At 39.4% G+C, this 20617-nt stretch overlaps 2 protein-coding genes across 3 annotated transcripts in view; one reads left to right on the top strand and one right to left on the bottom strand.

The window, feature by feature from the left end:
• Positions 1 to 20617, bottom strand: part of LOC123702148 (double-stranded RNA-specific editase Adar) — a 43324-nt gene that overhangs the window by 4709 nt on the left and 17998 nt on the right. The window lies entirely within an intron of this gene.
• LOC123702156 (inactive pancreatic lipase-related protein 1-like) lies at positions 1372 to 16167 on the top strand. 2 transcript variants are annotated; one of them, XM_045649826.1, is made up of 9 exons: positions 1372 to 1497; positions 6864 to 6975; positions 8419 to 8567; positions 9094 to 9235; positions 9853 to 9938; positions 10415 to 10543; positions 11709 to 11819; positions 13007 to 13444; positions 16101 to 16167. In XM_045649826.1, the coding sequence occupies exons 1-8, from the start codon at positions 1455 to 1457 to the stop codon at positions 13441 to 13443; spliced, it is 1209 nt and encodes a 402-aa protein (XP_045505782.1). In that variant the 5' UTR covers positions 1372 to 1454; the 3' UTR covers position 13444; positions 16101 to 16167. The 2 variants fall into 2 exon arrangements, with proteins under 2 accessions (XP_045505782.1, XP_045505783.1); XM_045649827.1 differs by lacking the exon at positions 16101 to 16167 and adding an exon at positions 12530 to 12686 and having other exon boundaries at positions 13007 to 13101.

The raw sequence follows: 20617 nt of genomic DNA, 5'->3' as shown, positions 1-20617 counted from the left end.
GTGCTCTCGGCGCAGATCAGGTGGGGGGCAACTCAAACTCAAACTCAAACATTCATTTATTCAATTAGACTACTATTTAGTAGCACTTTCGAATAGTCATTACATAGGTAAGTATTTTTAACATTTACCACCGATTCGGAAAGCAGTATCTATCAGCGCTTGGAGATGGGCTTCGTAGCGGCCGCAGATCGCTCTAGGTATAATAATATGAGAAATACAATAATGTTCATGGTAGTATACACTAGTTTTGGTGGCTTTGGTAAAGTTCCACTAGGAAACCGACGAAAATATGTGAAAATACACTTTAATTAGCAACTAAATTTCGACCAAAACAATCTATTACTACAGAACGCATCGCTACATATTAGAGCGGGATTTAGTACTTTTTAGAGGGCATCAACTGTAGGTGCACCTCGTAGAAGGCGTAGAAGGATATCTAAGACTGCCAAACTGTACAACAGTTTGTTGGCACATGTAGCTCCTTTTTCATATAATCGATTATTATAAAAATTCCAATAACATTTACTAATCGTAGTAAACCTGAAACTTGAATATCATTCGACACCAAAGAACCAGTGAAGCATAGTGTTAGAAATACATTTTTATAAATACGTTAAATCATCATTTAACAATAATTTATTTGAATAGAATGCAAATATAAATTCTTGTTAAGCGTAGAATATCAAATTAATGCTTCGATGAGCCAATATACATACCTAACTAGGAATACCTATAAATAAAGGATATTTCCCTAACATACTCAGTTTGATTGTTTCAGTCAAAAACTTCTAAACCAATTTGTATTTTTATGATATGAATTAACATAGTAAGTCTTTATTTGAACCGATTGCAAGATAGAAAAGTGTAATGTCTCTGCCTATTGCTCTTAACGTGATGATATATAGCCTGTAGCCTTCCTCGATAAATAGGCTTATTTAACACCGAAATAATTTTTCAAATCGGATTAGTAGTTCCTGAGATTAGCGCGTTCTAAAAAATTCTTCAGCTTTATAATATTAGTATAGAATAGTATAGATATCCTGTGTTGTTTTCAAGACCGAATGGTTCAGTATATTTATTGTTTTTCTATATTACTTTCTTTATAATGACGTCATAAACTCATGGCGAAAATTAATACATAATATGATGCTACAATTTATCTACGTAAGCCTCTTTCGAGTGACTCCATCTCACACTCAACCGAGCAAAAACAATATATCATCAATACACAACGCAAACCAAGCATGAGCAGTAATGAACAATTATATAGAATGTGGGCTAAACTATTTCACACAATTACACAACCCTTTCCCCACTATATTGGCGGGAAAATCGAGCCCTATACGTTCTGAATCGTCCGTAGAAGCGGGCGCCAATTTGACAGCGCGCCATTTTTCAATTTTGACATTTGATTTTTATTTTTTTAGTTTTTAGTTTTTTTTTTCGGTGTTAAAATGCAGAACGCGTTGCCGATCGCCTGTTTTCTGTCTGTTATACGTAAGTACATTTTGTGTGATAAAAGTAAGTTTAAATCCTTTAATGCGAAGGTTTTTATCTAAATTGTAATTATTTCTTTCTTAAATTTCATAAACATGAAAAAAAGTTCACACAATAATATGAATGAATTAAGTGCAGTTTAAATTCTCGAATAGTAAAAAATTGGAATGTGTACTGTGATTATTAATTATTTTGTTGTTTTTCTTATATATCCTTTTCTTTTGCGATTCCTGAAAATATTGATTTTTGGCAATAAGCCCGCCTTTGACGCACTCGCCTTGTTTATCTGTTTTTGAATTTCTTTATAAGTCGAAATATTACTTATCCATAAGTAACTACCATAAACATATTTATTATTTATCACGTTTTAAAATTAAATCCGTAATGCATTTGTAACTAGATGACCCAGTGAACTTACTACTACCGGCTCATGAATTTTCCTCATATTACTATTACACGCCTCATAACGTAAACCATTTCTCAACTCTTGATTTATAGAGATAAAACCATTTCTTAGGCCTATAATTATTTAGTTGAAAAATATATTTCATTGTTGATAACTTTATTATCGCTCAACGCGGGTTAAAAGAAAAATTCATAAATTATTGGGCTTCTTTAGGCGCGTTGAGAGTAAAATTTCAAGGTCGCGTCATGGCAATACCGTCACGTCATGGAGTAAGGAGACAATTTCTGTATCTTTGAATCTTGCGAAAGACGTCGTCTGTCGTCATGCACTTCTGACACGTGTGCTCGGCACACACGCTCTTTTTTTAAATACTTTTCTTACCGTTTAAGAATATTAATTATTTTCTTTGAAACGAGCACCTTGTAAATAAGTAAAGAATATATTTAGCAACAATGATTGATCGTAATTTAGTATGAGGAATGCATAAGAAGGAAGGTATAACGGATACATTTCTTTCTAATAAGACATCCCGGGTTTGTTCCACTTGTGTCTTACTATTCATGCCTCGATACGGAAATTATAATCTATATTCTATACTAACATTATAAAGCTGAATAGTTTGTTTGAACGCGCTAATCTCCGAAACCCCTCTCTCAGAAACCAATGGTCCGATTTGAAAAATTATTTCGGTGTTAGAGAGCCCATTTATCGAGGAAGGCTATACATATATCATTACGGTAAGACCAACAGGAGCGGAGCCACGCGGGTGAAACCGCGGAGCGCAGCTAGTTATGTATATTAGCGTATAATACAATGACACTAAGAAATAATCCGGCAAATTTGACATAGTGCTTCCCATGAGGCCTAAACTAAACAGGATTTTTGGAAGTCACTGTACCTTCTACCCTTAGGATGTGCTACGACGTATTAGGGCCGGTATCAGCAAGTATTGATCAAGTAACTGACAGCTTATTTAACTTTTTTGACGTGTATGTTTATTCAGTCATTTTAACCGACAAATAAGCTGAAAAACACAAAGCCCGAAGTCGTAAAATTGATATAAGACATTGAAACGTATCCAATGTGTCATTGCGCGTACCTCGTTCCATCTCAACCGCAGTGATGTTTCACAATGACATATGAAGTATGACGTCATATAATCTGCGGTAGGGTTATAACTAAAACCGCAATGGGAACAAACCATTCTGATTTGTTGTAATAGTCCTCCACAAAGACACATTTCTAATTTATGAAGTACTAGCTTGCCGCCCGCGGCTTCTCCCGCTTTGTCTAAACCCAATAAATGATATACTAAAACCTTCCTCTTGAATCAATCTATTAAAAAGAGCCGCGTCAAAATCCGTTGCGTAGTTTTAAAGATTTAAACATAGGTACATATGGACATAGGGACAGAGAAAGCGACTTTGCTTTATATTATACTAGCTGTGCTCCGCAGTTCACCCGCATTGCTCCGCTACTGTTGGTCTTAGCGTGATGATATATAGCCTATAGCCTTCCCTCGATAAACAGGCTATCTAACACCGAAATAATTTTTCAAATCGGACCAGTAGTTCCTGAGATTAGCACGTTCAAACAAACAAACTCTTCAGATTTCTAATATTAAGTATAGATGACAGTGAAACTATGTAGTGAAGCCACAATGGGAACAAACCGCTGGCATGTTAGTTCGCATGTGTCAGTTATGAAATGGAAAATTCTTCGCACCACATCTTTTGTGTGCCGTGTGGTGCAACGGTTGCGAATAATGCATTTACATACATACAGTTCATACATTATTGCGATAGCATATTGTTTACATCTAGGCCTAAACTGTACGAAGCCTTTGGTTGACCGCAATATAATTAGAACCCACTAGTAGGAATTTAAAAGAATCGTTGTCCATTTATTGGACTAAACCTTTGAAACTACTGCTACACATTTAATGTGTTAATGTTTTATCTATGGCAATGTTGGATAGTCCATGGACAGTTTATCCTTCCAAATAAAAAGGAAAACTTGTGTTTTCCTTTTTATTTGGAAGTTGAAAGTTTTTCACAGCTACTTTATTTGTATAAAGTAGCTGTGAAAAACTTTGAATACAAAAAAAAAAACTATAAGAAACTTAAATGAAAAAAACCGTGTGTTCCGAGCACACTTGTCAGAAGTGAAACTTCTTTAGCAATTCAAAGATATCAAAATCGTCGCATTACGTATGACGTAACGGTATTACCATGACGCGACCTTGAAATTTTACTCTCAACGTTGAGAGTAAAATCACATCACTTCGCGTCACTTTAATATCTTACAATTCAACAAATACAAACACACTTCACAAAATCCCTAAAGCCGGTTGCAGAGCTTCACCGACCATCAGTGCGTACGTCAGTCGTGCTTGTCATATTATGTATGGAAATACGCGTGCGTATGGTCGGTCTAGCTATGAACGGTTTTATGAATTTCCATACATATGACAAGCGCGACTGACGTACGCACTGATGGTCGGTGAAGCTCTGCAACCGGCCTTAATAATACCATTCCAGCAAGTCATTAATAATTGTTCCTATAAAAAAATTACTTTAGTATAAAAAATCAAGTTATCCAACGGTAATAGAACAGTGTACTACAATCGCATGCCAACCACTGGACCGTTACGAAAATGCAACAGAAATACCAACTTATGCACTGTGGGAACTAATTTGTTATGGTCCGAGAGCTGGCTGTAATATTATAATAAGTATCTTATTTTTCTATTTTTGGGTAATGTCGTACGTTGTCTTTGGGAATATACTTATTTTTTAGTTATATCGTGGGTTAAGCACATGCTTAACCATTCCCATATGGGAATGAATTTATTTGAATGTATAATTATTTTAGTTACTCCTGGAATTTGTAGTAAAATATACAATATTTGGCAAAGTGGCATAAAATACTGTTATTGGATAATAAAGATGGATTTTATTTACAAACGACTTTGATTTAAAGTTACCTTTAATTTAATATTAGAAAGAAGAAAGGATTAGAAAGAGGAAATAAAACTGTCATTCTCATGCACGTTTAATTTACGTAAAAGTATACAACAACAACACTTGGTACAGGATTTTTTTAATAAATTGATACTTCTCTATACGACAAGAATATCAGGCGCGAATACATCGAATAAATATAATATTGGGTATCAGATAGTATACTCTACCAACTTGTAAGCTCCTATACTATAATTCTAACAATTCATCGAGCAAAGATCCGAAACGCCGGTAACAAAACGTAATATATTACGAAGCTATTGTATTACAATTACACCTATTACGTGTATTCTAAATCGTAGATCAGTGGTTAAAGTTTTCAATTAAAAAGTACAGTTTTATTTAAATGTCATAAAATATTAATCAAAATTGTGCACGAATAAAACTTAGCATCATGACGCTTAGAGGCATGCCTAATACTAATATTATAAAGCTAAAGTTCGCTTGTTTGGTTAAACGCCATAATCGATGCGATAAAAAATGTTGCAAAATCGAGAAAAATTACGAGTGATGAATTTGCGTGGGTTATATTTCACTTTTCTAATATTTTTTTGTATAATATACCAAGTAAACCTTAGAGATTAAAAAAGCTTGTGAGGATGAAAGAATGCTTATTAATCGTCACACTATAGTCCAAGTGTAAAAATAGCTTAAAAATAGATTTTTTTTTATGTCAGAGCGAGCAAAAGGGCACGTGGGCCACCAGATGTTAAGTGTAAAAAATAGATTCTGGATAATATAATATTTTCGCGCGTATCACGCAAGTGAAGCCGCATGTTCCCACTAGCAAGCGTCATAAGGTTAATTAAATTTCAACAATTTTCATTATCGCTATTGCACAGTGTTCCACTTCAACGAGCGATGAAAATATCATGATGAAAGCGACACCTTGTGAAAACCAAGCAAAAAAAGTTTAACAACATGTGACATTTAGGCCGCTATTTCGTATCATATCGTAGTTCTCAATGATTTAACTACCCGTGCCGAGAACACGTGTCAGAAGTGAAACGTCTTTGGCAAGATTCAGAGATACTAAAATCGTCGCCTTACTCCATGATATGACGGTATTGCCAAGACGCGACCTTGAAATTTTACTTTCAACGCGGCTTAAGAAGTTTCACTTCAAAAGCATACTTAAGAAAATACCACGCTAGCTCCTATACTACATTCGCCTCAAATCACGATAAATCTTTTCAAATTGGATACACTTGTAACACACGTAAGGCTGTGTAATATTTATACCAGCTTATATAATCCACGAGAAAATAATACACCTTTAATTTAGGTATTATACCTAACTAGGTTTCCGCCCGCGGCTTCGCCCGCACATTCAAAGCAAATCCGCATAGTTCCCGTTCCCGTGGGATTTCCGGGATTGCGTCATTTTCCCGGGATAAAAAAGTAGCCTATGTCCTTTCTCGGGTATCAAAATATCTCCACACCAAATTTCGTGAAAATTGGTTCAGTAGTTTAGCCGTGATTGAGTAACAGACAGACAAACAGAGTTACTTTCGCATTTATAATATTAGTATGGATTAAAGGTGAAAATGAATATACTAATCAGGCCCCGCGGTTTCACACGCGCGCATATGACTTTTTCCTAATGTTCCTGTAGGAATATCATTGTATAAATAGCCTAGTAGTTAACTCACGGACACACATACAAAAATTATAAAAATTACTATTTCGCTATATGTACTGTGTATAGGCGCATTTAGTAAAAATCGGTTATTTTAATACTAGATGTGCCCCGTGGTTTCACCCGCATTGCTCCGCTCTTGTTTGCCCTAACGTTCTGATTTATAGCCTTTAACCTTCCTCGAACAATGGGCTATTATCTAACACAGAAAGAATTTTTCAAATCGGACCAGTATAATATTAGTATAGATTAAAAACAGACGCTCCTATTTTATTATTGGTATATTTCTAACCTACAGGCCCACCAGGTGTGCAGTTTGAGAATGCCTTACTCCAGATCACACCCGTCAACAAGGATAAATGCCCTTATGTGAGAGAGAAGAATGATGTCGGCTTTCAACTTTATACACGGTATGTTATATTTGTGAATCGACCACCATCTTCGAAAAAAAAAAGAGCGTGTGCCGAGCACTCGTGTCAGAAGTGAAACTTCTTTGAAGATACCAAAATCGTCGACTTACTCCATGACGGTATTGCCATGACCCAACCTTGAAATTTTACTCTCAAAGCGCCTAAAGAAGTTTCACTTCAAAAAACAGTGTACATCATGGTCTATACAAGTCTTAAAAAAAGGAAATATATTTTTGTTTGTATAAAACTAGCTCCGAAACAACGAGACCAATTCGTGGCGACGCGGACGCCTGACCTATCAAGGCAAGACAAGGCGAAAGACGCGGGTTCGAATCCCGCCTCGTGATCGATTTTTTTATATTCCTTAAAAAAAATCTAATTCATAAAGTATTAAAAACTAAATATAAAACGAGACCAATTTTTAAAACGCTTATTTTTAACTTTATCCTGAACTAACTGTTCCCCGCAGTTTCATCCGCATTTCTCTGCTCCTGTTGTTTCTAGCGTGATGATAATATATAGCCTATAGGCTTCCTCGATAAATGAGCTATCTAGCACCGAAATATTTTTTCAAATCAGACCAATGGTTCCCGAGATTAGCGCGTTCAAACAAACAAACTCTTCAGCTTCATAATATTAGTATAGATTGATATGTACAACTTTGGCATCAACAAATATGGACTGATGAAGATTATTTGGTTAGATTTAAATTTAACTCTACATTCGCCTCAAATCACGATACCTAAATCTTTTCAAATTGGATACACTTGTAACACACGTAAGGCTGTGTAATATTTATACCAGCTTATATAATCCACGAGAAAATAATACACCTTTAATTTAGGTATTATACCTAACTAGGTTTCCGCCCGCGGCTTCGCCCGCACATTCAAAGCAAATCCGCATAGTTCCCGTTCCCGTGGGATTTCCGGGATTGCGTCATTTTCCCGGGATAAAAAAGTAGCCTATGTCCTTTCTCGGGTATCAAAATATCTCCATAACAAATTTCATGCAAATTGGTTCAGTAGTTTAGGCGTGATTGAGTAACAGACAGACAGACAGACAGAGTTACTTTCGCATTTATAATATTAGTATGGATTAGCACATATCTTAGTAAGGATTACTATCACATCGCGTGGTTTTAAACTATTAAAATTATCTCCTAACCTTGCAGAAATATTTATTAAATATCTATATAAATTTCATCATTTCTCAGGAAGTATCGACATACTGATCCAATCTTTAACCTATATATAATTAAAATTCTTATTTAAGTTTACAACACCAATTAACTTTTCTATTGACTAAATTCCATATTAATCAGCCCTACCTTTTCTGAAGATGAGATATTTCACTGCGGTGAAGTTACCACGTGACTTAAGAACAAACATGTTGCTGCTTTTTATACCAGTAATTATCATCATCATCATCATCACATTCCAGGCACAACCCGAACGAGCCACAGTTCCTGGGCATCGACGACGACGAGAGCCTCTTCGCGTCCAACATCGACTTCCAAGATGAAACGGTTATATACTTCCACGCGTTCATGGAGACACCGATGGATGGCAGCGCGTTGTTTGTTAGAGAAGGTAAGAAAGACAAAACATTGACAATTATTGAAAATTAAATGCAAATACTAAGAAGCGCTTAACCACGATCTCCGTACAAATAAGTTTAGTAGGAATTACTTGTTATGATAGTTTAGTAGTAGTAGTAGTTTAGAATATCCAGGTTTATGACAGCTCTCGAGCAATTTAAATTGAAAAGTACCTAATCGAAAAATTAATTTATTTCTGATCGCTCGTTTGGTCTCGAACCCTTGACTTTTCGGAACTCAGATGTCCGATACCACTGAGAAATTACTGCTCAATAATCATCGTTTATAAACATAAAAGTGCAATAAACAACTAGACTCACAAACGCTTATTAAAATTTCTAAAAACATTATTCATATTAATACTTTATTCCTGGTTGTAATGTTCAAAGTCTATTAGGAAACTTTAATGAGAAAACTCTGCCTATGCGTAAAGGCAGAGTTTTGTTCAGGACAAATTTTTAAACATGATTATGAATCTAGTTGTTTTTTGTACGTCTATATTTAATTATTATTTTTAGCCCTAATCCACCGTGGCGACACCAACGTAATCATGGTGGACGCCCAGCGTCTCGAAGCCGGTCCCTGGTACTTCACGGCGGCTGCCAACACATGGTATATTGGCCGTATTGGCGGACAGTTTATTGACTATTTGGTTTCGAGGTAAGTTTCGTATGTAGTTTTTCTTGTATATAATTAAACTAGCTTACCGCACGCGGCTTCGCCCGCTTTCTTTAAAAAGATTTGAGATTTAAACTATCCTATCTCTCAAGTTGGATCGAACTGCACATGGTGTGCGAATTTTATTATAATCGGTTATGTGGTTTAGGAGTCTATGAGGTGGTCAAACATTGTGACACGAGATTTGTATACATAATTATATTAAGATACATAATACATATAGTTAGAGGTCTATTTTGTTGCTAGTATACTGGGAAGAATGATAGCCTATCCTTAAGGGAAAGCTTACTACTTATACACAAAATGAATTGTATTTCTTTTTTTATTTATATTAACTATCCAAAATGTAAACTATGTAATAATATTTAATATATATTATGTAAATGGTCCTAAATTTAACCAAACTGTGTGTCATTTTGCTGTTTATCCTGTGCTATTATAACTGTTTTCTAAACGATTCTGTCTTAATTAAAATCATTGTTATATTTTATTTTAACGTTATTATTGTTATGTATTATATTTATAATTAGTATATTATTAATCTCTCTATACTCATAACCAAATCCCGAAGAATCTATTTAAATCAGTATTTTTTTCAGAGGTCTAAAACTGAATCAAACTCATCTAGTGGGCCACAGTCTCGGAGCACATTGTGCCGGTGTAGCTGGACATAGCTTAAAATCAGGTAGGCCTTTCTTATATACTATTTTAACAGATTAATGACAACTTGAATGAGTTTATGATTGCATCAATGTAAATTATATCATCTAAGAATTAATATTATGTTAAATAAATAAATTAAAAAAAAGTTCATTTGCCACTGGCAAGAAGCTAAAGAAAACGCCAAAAATCGCCCAAATTGGGAAACTATTTTCACAAATTAAAACGTTGTAAAGTAATAGATATATAAGATAAATTCGGGATGAGGTTTGAAACAGAGTTCCATTTAAATCAGTTATTAAAATTTATATTAGTTTTTGTTTGAGAGGGCAATTGAATTTGAATTTGAATTTTGAAAGGCAAAAATGAAACATGGCCTATGAAGTCCCGACAAAAAAATTTAATCGGTCTATATGTATCGAAAATTAGCAAACAGACACACAACAATTTAAATTACTTATTATACCGCTCATTATACCTACTTTTTAATATTTTCCACAGGTCGCGTGTCACGCATTACCGGTCTGGACCCAGCGAAGCCTCTGTTCGACAAGATACCGCTCGACCAGAGACTCGACCCTAGCGATGGCGAATTCGTCGATGTGATACACACGGACGCGGGCATTTTTGGTATATTATAGACTTGCAGTTTGTTAGAAGTTTATTTATTTACTAGCTTCCGTCCACGACTTTGTACGTGCATCCCCGTTTTTCCCCGATCCCGCATGAATTTCGGGAAATCCTTTCTTAGGGGACGCCTACGTTATGACATCTACCTGCATGCCAAATTTCAGCCCGATACGTCCAGTGGTTTGGGCTGTGCGTTGATAGATCACTATATCAGTCACTTTTGAGTTTTATATATAAAGAAGATTTATTTTATTAATGCTCATTAGCAGCTGTACATCGATTGTTTTACATAAAAAATACACAAAAAAATAAAGGACATGATGGACAACTAATAAAAAATGAGCACTGCAATACTGCATGCACTACAAAAATTATTAAAGAGGGAATGGGATTTTTTATTTATTATTTTATTGTAACCCCGACAATGGGGCAGGCGTCTCATTTGATGGTAGGTATGTCGACACCCATGACAATTCACAGCTCACACTGCGAACGTATTGCTGGCTGGTATAAGCTGCCTGTCTGTCCGTGCGTCTGTCACCAGGCTGTATCTCATGAGTTAATAGATAGACAGTTTACATTTTCAGAAATGTTGCCGCTAAAATAACACTTGACCGATTTTTTTTTTATCAATTGACTACTTAAATGTTATTTTTCTAGGATCATAGTTCTATTTCATTCAAACTATTATTGAATCTTGAAATTAAACACGTATTGTAATAAGACTTTTACTAAGAGCATGATTTTATAACGTTTTAGACCAGTTTTATATTTAGTCCGTGTTTCATTATAAGACAAGGTTAAGGGTGCTTTTCCATCATGTGGAATGTGTTTGAAAATAACCAATAGTATCGCTTCAAACGCTAAACACTTCGAACTTCAAACTAAATCTATACTAGTTTGTTTGTTTGTTTGAACGCGCTAATCTCGAGAACTACTGGTCCGATTTGAAAAAATATTTCGGTGTTATATAACCCATTTATCGAAGAAGGCTTTATGCTATATATCATCTCACTAAGACCAACAGGAGCGGATAACTGCACAGCTAATGAAGAGATATGATCTGTTACAAACACATTCCTCGCTAAACATCCCCGCATATTATTGATGGAAAAGCACCCTTACAGGCCATTGCAGTTACTGACTAAATTAACACGTTTTTCAGGTTACAATCGTAACATTGGTCACGTAGACTTTTACCCCAATGGCGGAGTGAGTCCGCAGCCGGGCTGCGAGCTGGAGGTCGTCGTGCCGCAACAGGAGTTGTTAAATAAATGTATGTATATAATGAACAAGAGCGTGTGTGACGAGCACACATGTCAGAAGTGAAACTTCTTTGACAAGATTCAAATACCAAAATTTTTGCTTAACTCCATGGCATGACTGTATTGCCCTGACGCGATCTTGAAATTTTACTCTCAACGAGCCTATAGAAGTTTCACTTCAATAAATAAATGGTACAATATTGGACAAGTATTTTAGAATCTTTTTAGAATTCTTTTTAATCGGTAGCAAACTACATAAATTTCTATATACCTATAAGAATTGTTGTATTAACTACGTGTTTCTAGCCTTTCAGAATTAAATTATTTATTTATTTATTTACTCTTTATTGTACAACATATTAAAATAAAAGTACATAAAACAAAACCATTTAAGATGTACAAATGGCGGCCTTATGGCTCAAAGCCATCTCTGCCAGGCAACCTATTATCTTTAATTTTTGCATGATGAAAATCTTTACAGCCTTACGAAAAAGAATATGTGAGATACAAATGATTTTCAGGATTCTCTTGTTAATACAATTAACTCCCAAACCAAACCAAGCAATTTTATAACTCAGGCCCCACAGACACAATAGAAAATCTATTGTGTCTGGGACCGATCGGGCCGCTTGGGGCTCAATGGGTTAAGAGTATCAAATCAAGTATTTTAGAAAAAGTACTAAATCTATTGATATTTTGATTTTAAACTAATCCTCAACAGATTTCTGCAGTCACTGGCGTTCATACAGATTCTTCAGCGAGTCAGTGTTACGACCTAAATCGTTTGTCGCCTCCAAGTGCAGTTCTTGGAAGGACTACTCTAAAGGACGTTGTGCTAATGCCGAAAGGGCCCATATGGGCTATGGGGTGGATAGGAAGTAGGAATAATTACTGTTAAAGCACATTTTTTGGCATGGGGGTGCACTGAATGACTTGAAATGGAACACCATGTATCTTGCTTGCTTTCTTAGAAGAACTACTTGAAGGGGCGTTGTGCCCAAAGGATCCATATGGGCTATGGAGTGGATATGAAATAGGCAAAATTACTTAAAAGCACCTTTTTGCTATGCAACTGTCTCGCTCTAATATTAAATACCTATGTCTATCTCTTTCTGATAGTAATATCAGAAAGAGATAGACAATACTCCAGTAATTCCATATTGTATAATACACAATTTAAGCTTGCTTTGCATTACAGGTGAAGGAAACGAAGAATCTACACATCCAACTCAGTCGCACACTCGAAACCCAATACATACAAACATACAATCCAACTTCAGAACCATACAGGAGATAACAAAACACAAAAACACGAAGACATCATCAAACATCAAGAGAATATTCCAGAAACAATATCGAAAGAAACGATCAATACCATTTTTTAACCAATCAGAGAACGGAAATTTCTTATCAAAATTATTTGGACGTTCCATAAATCCAATTCTATCTACAATGCGACAAATATCCACTAGTAACGATATATTTAATAAGATTAGAGAAAAACACAGTTATATGGCAACACTGCCGGGTTACCAGTTGAAAAAATTCAATTTGGAATTTGGTAAAACCCCCAACATTTTTATGAAACTTTTGGGTCTTGAAGGGGACATTTTAAAGATCGCCAGCGAGAAGTAATGTATGCGTAAATTTTTAAAAAAACCTTTTGTAGTTAGATTTTTGGATTTTCAGTAGATTAACTCCTAACATAACACTACTTAACTAACTATCCATACTTAATATTATAAATGCGAAAGTAACTCTGTCTATCTGTCTGTTACTCAATCACGCCTAAACTACTGAACCAATTTTAATGAAATTTGGTATGGATATATTTTGATACCCGAGAAAGGACATAGGCTACTTTTTACCCCGGGAAATAGGATAGGTTTTTAAACTCAAACTCAAACATTTATTTATTCAATTAGACTTCTTCGAGAAGCACTTTTGAAACGTCAATACATATTTTTTAGGGTTGTAACGGAACTCCGCCTCCGCCTCCGTTACTGCGGAACTTCCGCAAAGAATTTAACCTCCGCCTCCGCAAAATTTATGCGGAGTCATATCGGAAGTTTATATACGATCACAAACAACGCGCAAGGAGCGACGCGGCCGCTCGGCTGCGTGTTTTCAAGTGAAATGGTAGAGAGTTTGCTTAAGCCGCGGGAACAAGGCCAAGCGGGTGGCCAACTTGTCAAAGCGTTCGTTCATCAAGGAGGATCCCTTATTGTGGTGGAGATATAACATTAAATATAAAGTTTTTGCTCCCATAGTTCCCATTTACTTATCGGCGCCACCAAGTTTAGTGCCAAGCGAACAGTTATTTAGTGCTGCTGGTTTAATTCACGAACCCTTGAGAAACCGTTTAGAAGGCGAAAAAGCCGCAAAGCTTTTGTTCGTTAAATATAATTTGCCTCTTGTATCAAAATATCTCCATACCAAATTCCATGCAAATTGGTTCAGTAATCAGAAGTTTAGGCGTGAATGAGTAACAGACAGACAGACAGAGTTACTTTCGCATTTATGAGTATGGATATAAATAAATGTTGCTGACTCTATTAATCATAAATTTATTTATATTTTCCCAACAAATTTCACCTCCGCCTCCGCCTCCGTTAACCTCCGCATACGCGGAGGCAAACCTCTTCACCTCCGCATCCGCCTCCGCCTCCGCTAAGTAGGCCTCCGTTACAACCCTAATATTTTTATCATTTACCACCGATTCGGAAAGCAGTATCTATGGAGAAGAATCGGCAAGAAACTCCATAGTTGCTCTTTTAAATCATTTCAGTATTACAATTTAATTTTACAAAATATGTAAGTAACCGTACGTATATATTATCATAATATGCCAAAGAACTGTCCTGCGGTTCTCACCCGACAACCCTCCATGGGTTTTTATCTTCCATATATTGCTTAATGCTGTAATAGGCTCTCTGAACTAAGACGTTTTTTACATAATTCTTAAATTTAGCACTACTAAACTCTTTAATACTATGAGGAATTTTGTTGTAAAAAAGTATACCTTGACCCATAAATGAATTTTTAACTTTAGCTAACCGGTAAAATGGCATTTCAATTTTATTTCTGTTCCTTGTGCCATAACAGTGTCTATCTCCTACTCTTGTGTGTAAGTCTGCGTTTTTGTGTACATATAAAATATTATTAAATATATACTGTGATGGTACAGTGAGGATACCAGTATTCTTAAAGAGATCTCTTAGTGAGTCCCTAGCACGTAAATTATATATAGAGCGTATGGCTCTTTTCTGTAATATAAATATAGTTGCAATATCTGCAGCCCTGCCCCATAGCAGAATTCCATAGGACATAATGCTATGTCCCGGAAATCCCACGGGAACGGGAACTATGCGGGTATTTCTTTGACTGCGCGGGCGAAGCTGCGGGTGGAAAGCTAGTACATCACTACATAGTATAAAACAAAGTCGCTTTCTCTGTCCCTATGTCCCTTTGTATGCTTAAATGGATTTTGATGCGGTTTTTTTAATAGATAGAGTGATACAAGAGGAAGGTTTTAGTATATAATTCATTAGGTTTTAGACAAAGCGGGCGAAGCCGCGGGCGGGAAGCTAGTTATACAATATACAGGTTGAGATATCTTGCTTCTACATTTTTAATCATGTTTTAAAATAAATAACGTAAAAATATTAACAAATGTTTAGCTTAACAAATTTTAATATAAACAGTTAAACACTCAATATAAATATGTATCTTCAAATCTATACATATAATAAATCTGTAGAAGGGTCAATTCTGTACATTGAAAATATTGAAAAAATAACTAGCAGGGGGTGTTACTGGATCGATACCAAACCCTAATATGTGATTAAAAAAAATTTTGTCTGTCTGTCTGTCTGTATGTGAAGACATCACGTGAAAACTACCGGTTCGATGTCGATGAAACTTGGTATAATTATACCTTATTATCCTGGGCGTAAAATAGGATACTTTTTATCCTGGAAAAATACGTAGAAAAAAAATTAATCTCAATTTTTCAGTTATCCATAGACGTTGTTCTGTAGTAGGTACCGCGAACACACGTTGCGTATTATTATAGACCTAGCCGTATTTGGGTCTAATAGATATTTATAAGATGTAATTGTCAGAGTTACTCAAAATGGAGAAATAAACCATCCACGCAGAGACCGACATCCGCGCGGACGGAGTCGCGGGCGGAAGCTAGTTTTAAATATGTGTGTGTTTTTAAAAATGTATATAAAAATATTTTTTTACCATTTTTTTTTATTAATAATATTTTATTTTATATTTTCCAGGGCAAGAGGGACATATTTCTTAGTGACGCATCGGCAATCACCCTTCTCAATAGAATGATAGATTAGCAAAAAATATTATATTAGTAAATAAATTTAATAATATGTAGTAAATAAATTTTTTGCCAGTATTATGTTGTTTTATTACCTTTCGATATCCGACAATATTATAAATCTAAAGAGTAAGCTTATTAGAAATATTTCGTTTTTGTTTGGATGAGCTAATCTCAGAAACTGCTAATCATTTTGTATTCATTACTCCATTTTTGAAAAAGTCTTATGTGTCATATAGATACAAACAATACATAGTACGTATACTAGATACTTTTTTTTATTTTTTTATTGATGATAGGGAAGCGCTTGACCACAATTTCGCCTGATGTTAAGCTGAGATGTGGTCTAAGATGGAACGCGCTTCCCTAGAAGGTAGGTACCTTCTAGGGAAGCGCGCCCCTGAGAGGCCCCTGAGACAAAATAACAATTACAAAACGATAACGAAGTTAGAAATCGCAAGAATGTATGGGATTGACATACGTCGCGTTAGATCACGTGGTCTATCTAATGTCAATCTGTGGTCAATCCCATACATTTTTGCCTGTTCTAACTTCGTTATCGTTTTTTAATTGTAACTTTGTCTACGGCCCCTGTTCACTCTACGCTTGAATTACTACTTACAATATCAGTTTAAAGTTTTTTGATATCTGTTATAGTTACGGAATAATTGCCTGCGCACACTTAACGAACACCCTGTATACCTACGTTTGAAAGTAAAGTAATAAGTACTATGTTAACGATTACACCCGGTATAACATCATGCCACAAGCAATAGGAGCGGAGAATTCGGAATCCGCAAATAGACTCGCACGCGAAGGAAGACGCGGGCTCATCTTGTATTAAAAAATTATTATCATGTGCGTATAACGATTTTCCTTAGCCTAATAAATAATTATCAATAGAGCAATAACTGTAAAATATCAATTAATTATTAACTAGTAATTTTTAAGCGTAATAAGTGCGTGAATCACTATCTTAATATATAATATAAATCTCGTGTCACAATGTTTGTCCTCAATGGACTCCTAAACCACTTAACCGATTATAATAAAATTCGCACACCATGTGCAGTTCGATCCAACTTGAGAGATAGGATAGTTTAAACATGTAGGTACCACGGGCGAAGCCGGGGCGGACCGCTAGTTTATTTATATAGCAAGCCACCGATATCAGTACCGCCGATTATTTACCACGAATATCGGTATCGGTATCGTATCGGCAAAATCATGTATCGTTACATCACTATATTATGCAAAAAAAATGTTTTTGAAGTGAAACTTCTTTATCGGGGTTGGAAAAAAATTTAGTGTAACATTTTTTCGTTACGCGTGACATTTTTCCGTTACGCGCCATCTTTTTCTTATCCCTACCACGCGTGATTCGACGTATTTCTGTAAAGTTGCACATAGTAAATTATTTTTTGAAAAAATAAGGTCATAAAGTAGTTTCACTACGTGTGTACACTAGAACACGCACACATTTTTTGTTTTTTATCCACTTAGAGCGGCACTACACATGCGGATCGAGCATTTAACGGCTGAGCGTCGTACACGGCCTGCTCTAGCGGTCTGTCGGTGACTGCTCGAGCTGTCGCTACAAACCGCGCTATTGACGGCTTGAAGCGGTCGCTACGGCTCGAGCAGACCGTGTACGGCAGTGAATGAATGTCTATAGTTCACCGCACGATCGCGGCTTCAAGCGGTCGGTCTCGACTGCTTGACTGCTTTTATCCCCGTAGCGGGTGGACGCCCTTGTGCATGTCGCTACCAGGGTGAACCTTCAGTACACCCCCGCGTCCGCGTTAAAATGTAGAAGCCCTTTTGGCTAACCTTGGGAGACACCTTACAAAAAAAAAAGACTGCTTGAATGGCCGGCTTTACCTGTACATGTGGTCCCGCTGCAGCAGCGAGCCGAGCACCACGGAGGTGAGGTACACGGGCTGCAGCAGCTGCGCGAGCAGAGCGCCCTGCAGCAGCAGTATATACACTCACCTGTACATGTGGTCCCGCTGCAGCAGCGAGCCGAGCACCACGGAGGTGAGGTACACGGGCTGCAGCAGCTGCGCGAGCAGAGCGCCCTGCAGCAGCAGTATATACACTCACCTGTACATGTGGTCCCGCTGCAGCAGCGAGCCGAGCACCACGGAGGTGAGGTACACGGGCTGCAGCAGCTGCGCGAGCAGAGCGCCCTGCAGCAGCAGTATATACACTCACCTGTACATGTGGTCCCGCTGCAGCAGCGAGCCGAGCACCACGGAGGTGAGGTACACGGGCTGCAGCAGCTGCGCGAGCAGAGCGCCCTGCAGCAGCAGTATATACACTCACCTGTACATGTGGTCCCGCTGCAGCAGCGAGCCGAGCACCACGGAGGTGAGGTACACGGGCTGCAGCAGCTGCGCGAGCAGAGCGCCCTGCAGCAGCAGTATATACACTCACCTGTACATGTGGTCCCGCTGCAGCAGCGAGCCGAGCACCACGGAGGTGAGGTACACGGGCTGCAGCAGCTGCGCGAGCAGAGCGCCCTGCAGCAGCAGTATATACACTCACCTGTACATGTGGTCCCGCTGCAGCAGCGAGCCGAGCACCACGGAGGTGAGGTACACGGGCTGCAGCAGCTGCGCGAGCAGAGCGCCCTGCAGCAGCAGTATATACACTCACCTGTACATGTGGTCCCGCTGCAGCAGCGAGCCGAGCACCACGGAGGTGAGGTACACGGGCTGCAGCAGCTGCGCGAGCAGAGCGCCCTGCAGCAGCAGTATATACACTCACCTGTACATGTGGTCCCGCTGCAGCAGCGAGCCGAGCACCACGGAGGTGAGGTACACGGGCTGCAGCAGCTGCGCGAGCAGAGCGCCCTGCAGCAGCAGTATATACACTCACCTGTACATGTGGTCCCGCTGCAGCAGCGAGCCGAGCACCACGGAGGTGAGGTACACGGGCTGCAGCAGCTGCGCGAGCAGAGCGCCCTGCAGCAGCAGTATATACACTCACCTGTACATGTGGTCCCGCTGCAGCAGCGAGCCGAGCACCACGGAGGTGAGGTACACGGGCTGCAGCAGCTGCGCGAGCAGAGCGCCCTGCAGCAGCAGTATATACACTCACCTGTACATGTGGTCCCGCTGCAGCAGCGAGCCGAGCACCACGGAGGTGAGGTACACGGGCTGCAGCAGCTGCGCGAGCAGAGCGCCCTGCAGCAGCAGTATATACACTCACCTGTACATGTGGTCCCGCTGCAGCAGCGAGCCGAGCACCACGGAGGTGAGGTACACGGGCTGCAGCAGCTGCGCGAGCAGAGCGCCCTGCAGCAGCAGTATATACACTCACCTGTACATGTGGTCCCGCTGCAGCAGCGAGCCGAGCACCACGGAGGTGAGGTACACGGGCTGCAGCAGCTGCGCGAGCAGAGCGCCCTGCAGCAGCAGTATATACACTCACCTGTACATGTGGTCCCGCTGCAGCAGCGAGCCGAGCACCACGGAGGTGAGGTACACGGGCTGCAGCAGCTGCGCGAGCAGAGCGCCCTGCAGCAGCAGTATATACACTCACCTGTACATGTGGTCCCGCTGCAGCAGCGAGCCGAGCACCACGGAGGTGAGGTACACGGGCTGCAGCAGCTGCGCGAGCAGAGCGCCCTGCAGCAGCAGTATATACACTCACCTGTACATGTGGTCCCGCTGCAGCAGCGAGCCGAGCACCACGGAGGTGAGGTACACGGGCTGCAGCAGCTGCGCGAGCAGAGCGCCCTGCAGCAGCAGTATATACACTCACCTGTACATGTGGTCCCGCTGCAGCAGCGAGCCGAGCACCACGGAGGTGAGGTACACGGGCTGCAGCAGCTGCGCGAGCAGAGCGCCCTGCAGCAGCAGTATATACACTCACCTGTACATGTGGTCCCGCTGCAGCAGCGAGCCGAGCACCACGGAGGTGAGGTACACGGGCTGCAGCAGCTGCGCGAGCAGAGCGCCCTGCAGCAGCAGTATATACACTCACCTGTACATGTGGTCCCGCTGCAGCAGCGAGCCGAGCACCACGGAGGTGAGGTACACGGGCTGCAGCAGCTGCGCGAGCAGAGCGCCCTGCAGCAGCAGTATATACACTCACCTGTACATGTGGTCCCGCTGCAGCAGCGAGCCGAGCACCACGGAGGTGAGGTACACGGGCTGCAGCAGCTGCGCGAGCAGAGCGCCCTGCAGCAGCAGTATATACACTCACCTGTACATGTGGTCCCGCTGCAGCAGCGAGCCGAGCACCACGGAGGTGAGGTACACGGGCTGCAGCAGCTGCGCGAGCAGAGCGCCCTGCAGCAGCAGTATATACACTCACCTGTACATGTGGTCCCGCTGCAGCAGCGAGCCGAGCACCACGGAGGTGAGGTACACGGGCTGCAGCAGCTGCGCGAGCAGAGCGCCCTGCAGCAGCAGTATATACACTCACCTGTACATGTGGTCCCGCTGCAGCAGCGAGCCG

The sequence above is a fragment of the Colias croceus genome, chromosome 23 (assembly GCF_905220415.1).
Source record: "Colias croceus chromosome 23, ilColCroc2.1".
Taxonomy (NCBI): domain Eukaryota; kingdom Metazoa; phylum Arthropoda; class Insecta; order Lepidoptera; family Pieridae; genus Colias; species Colias croceus.
This window is presented reverse-complemented; position numbering and strand designations above follow the sequence as displayed.

Coding starts and splice junctions, on each gene's coding strand:
- LOC123702156 (XM_045649826.1), top strand. CDS start 1,455: ATGCAGAACGCGTTGCCGATCGCCTGTTTTCTGTCTGTTATAC. Junction 1,498..6,863: donor CTGTTTTCTGTCTGTTATAC/GTAAGTACATTT, acceptor TCTAACCTACAG/GCCCACCAGGTGTGCAGTTT. Junction 9,236..9,852: donor ATTGACTATTTGGTTTCGAG/GTAAGTTTCGTA, acceptor TATTTTTTTCAG/AGGTCTAAAACTGAATCAAA.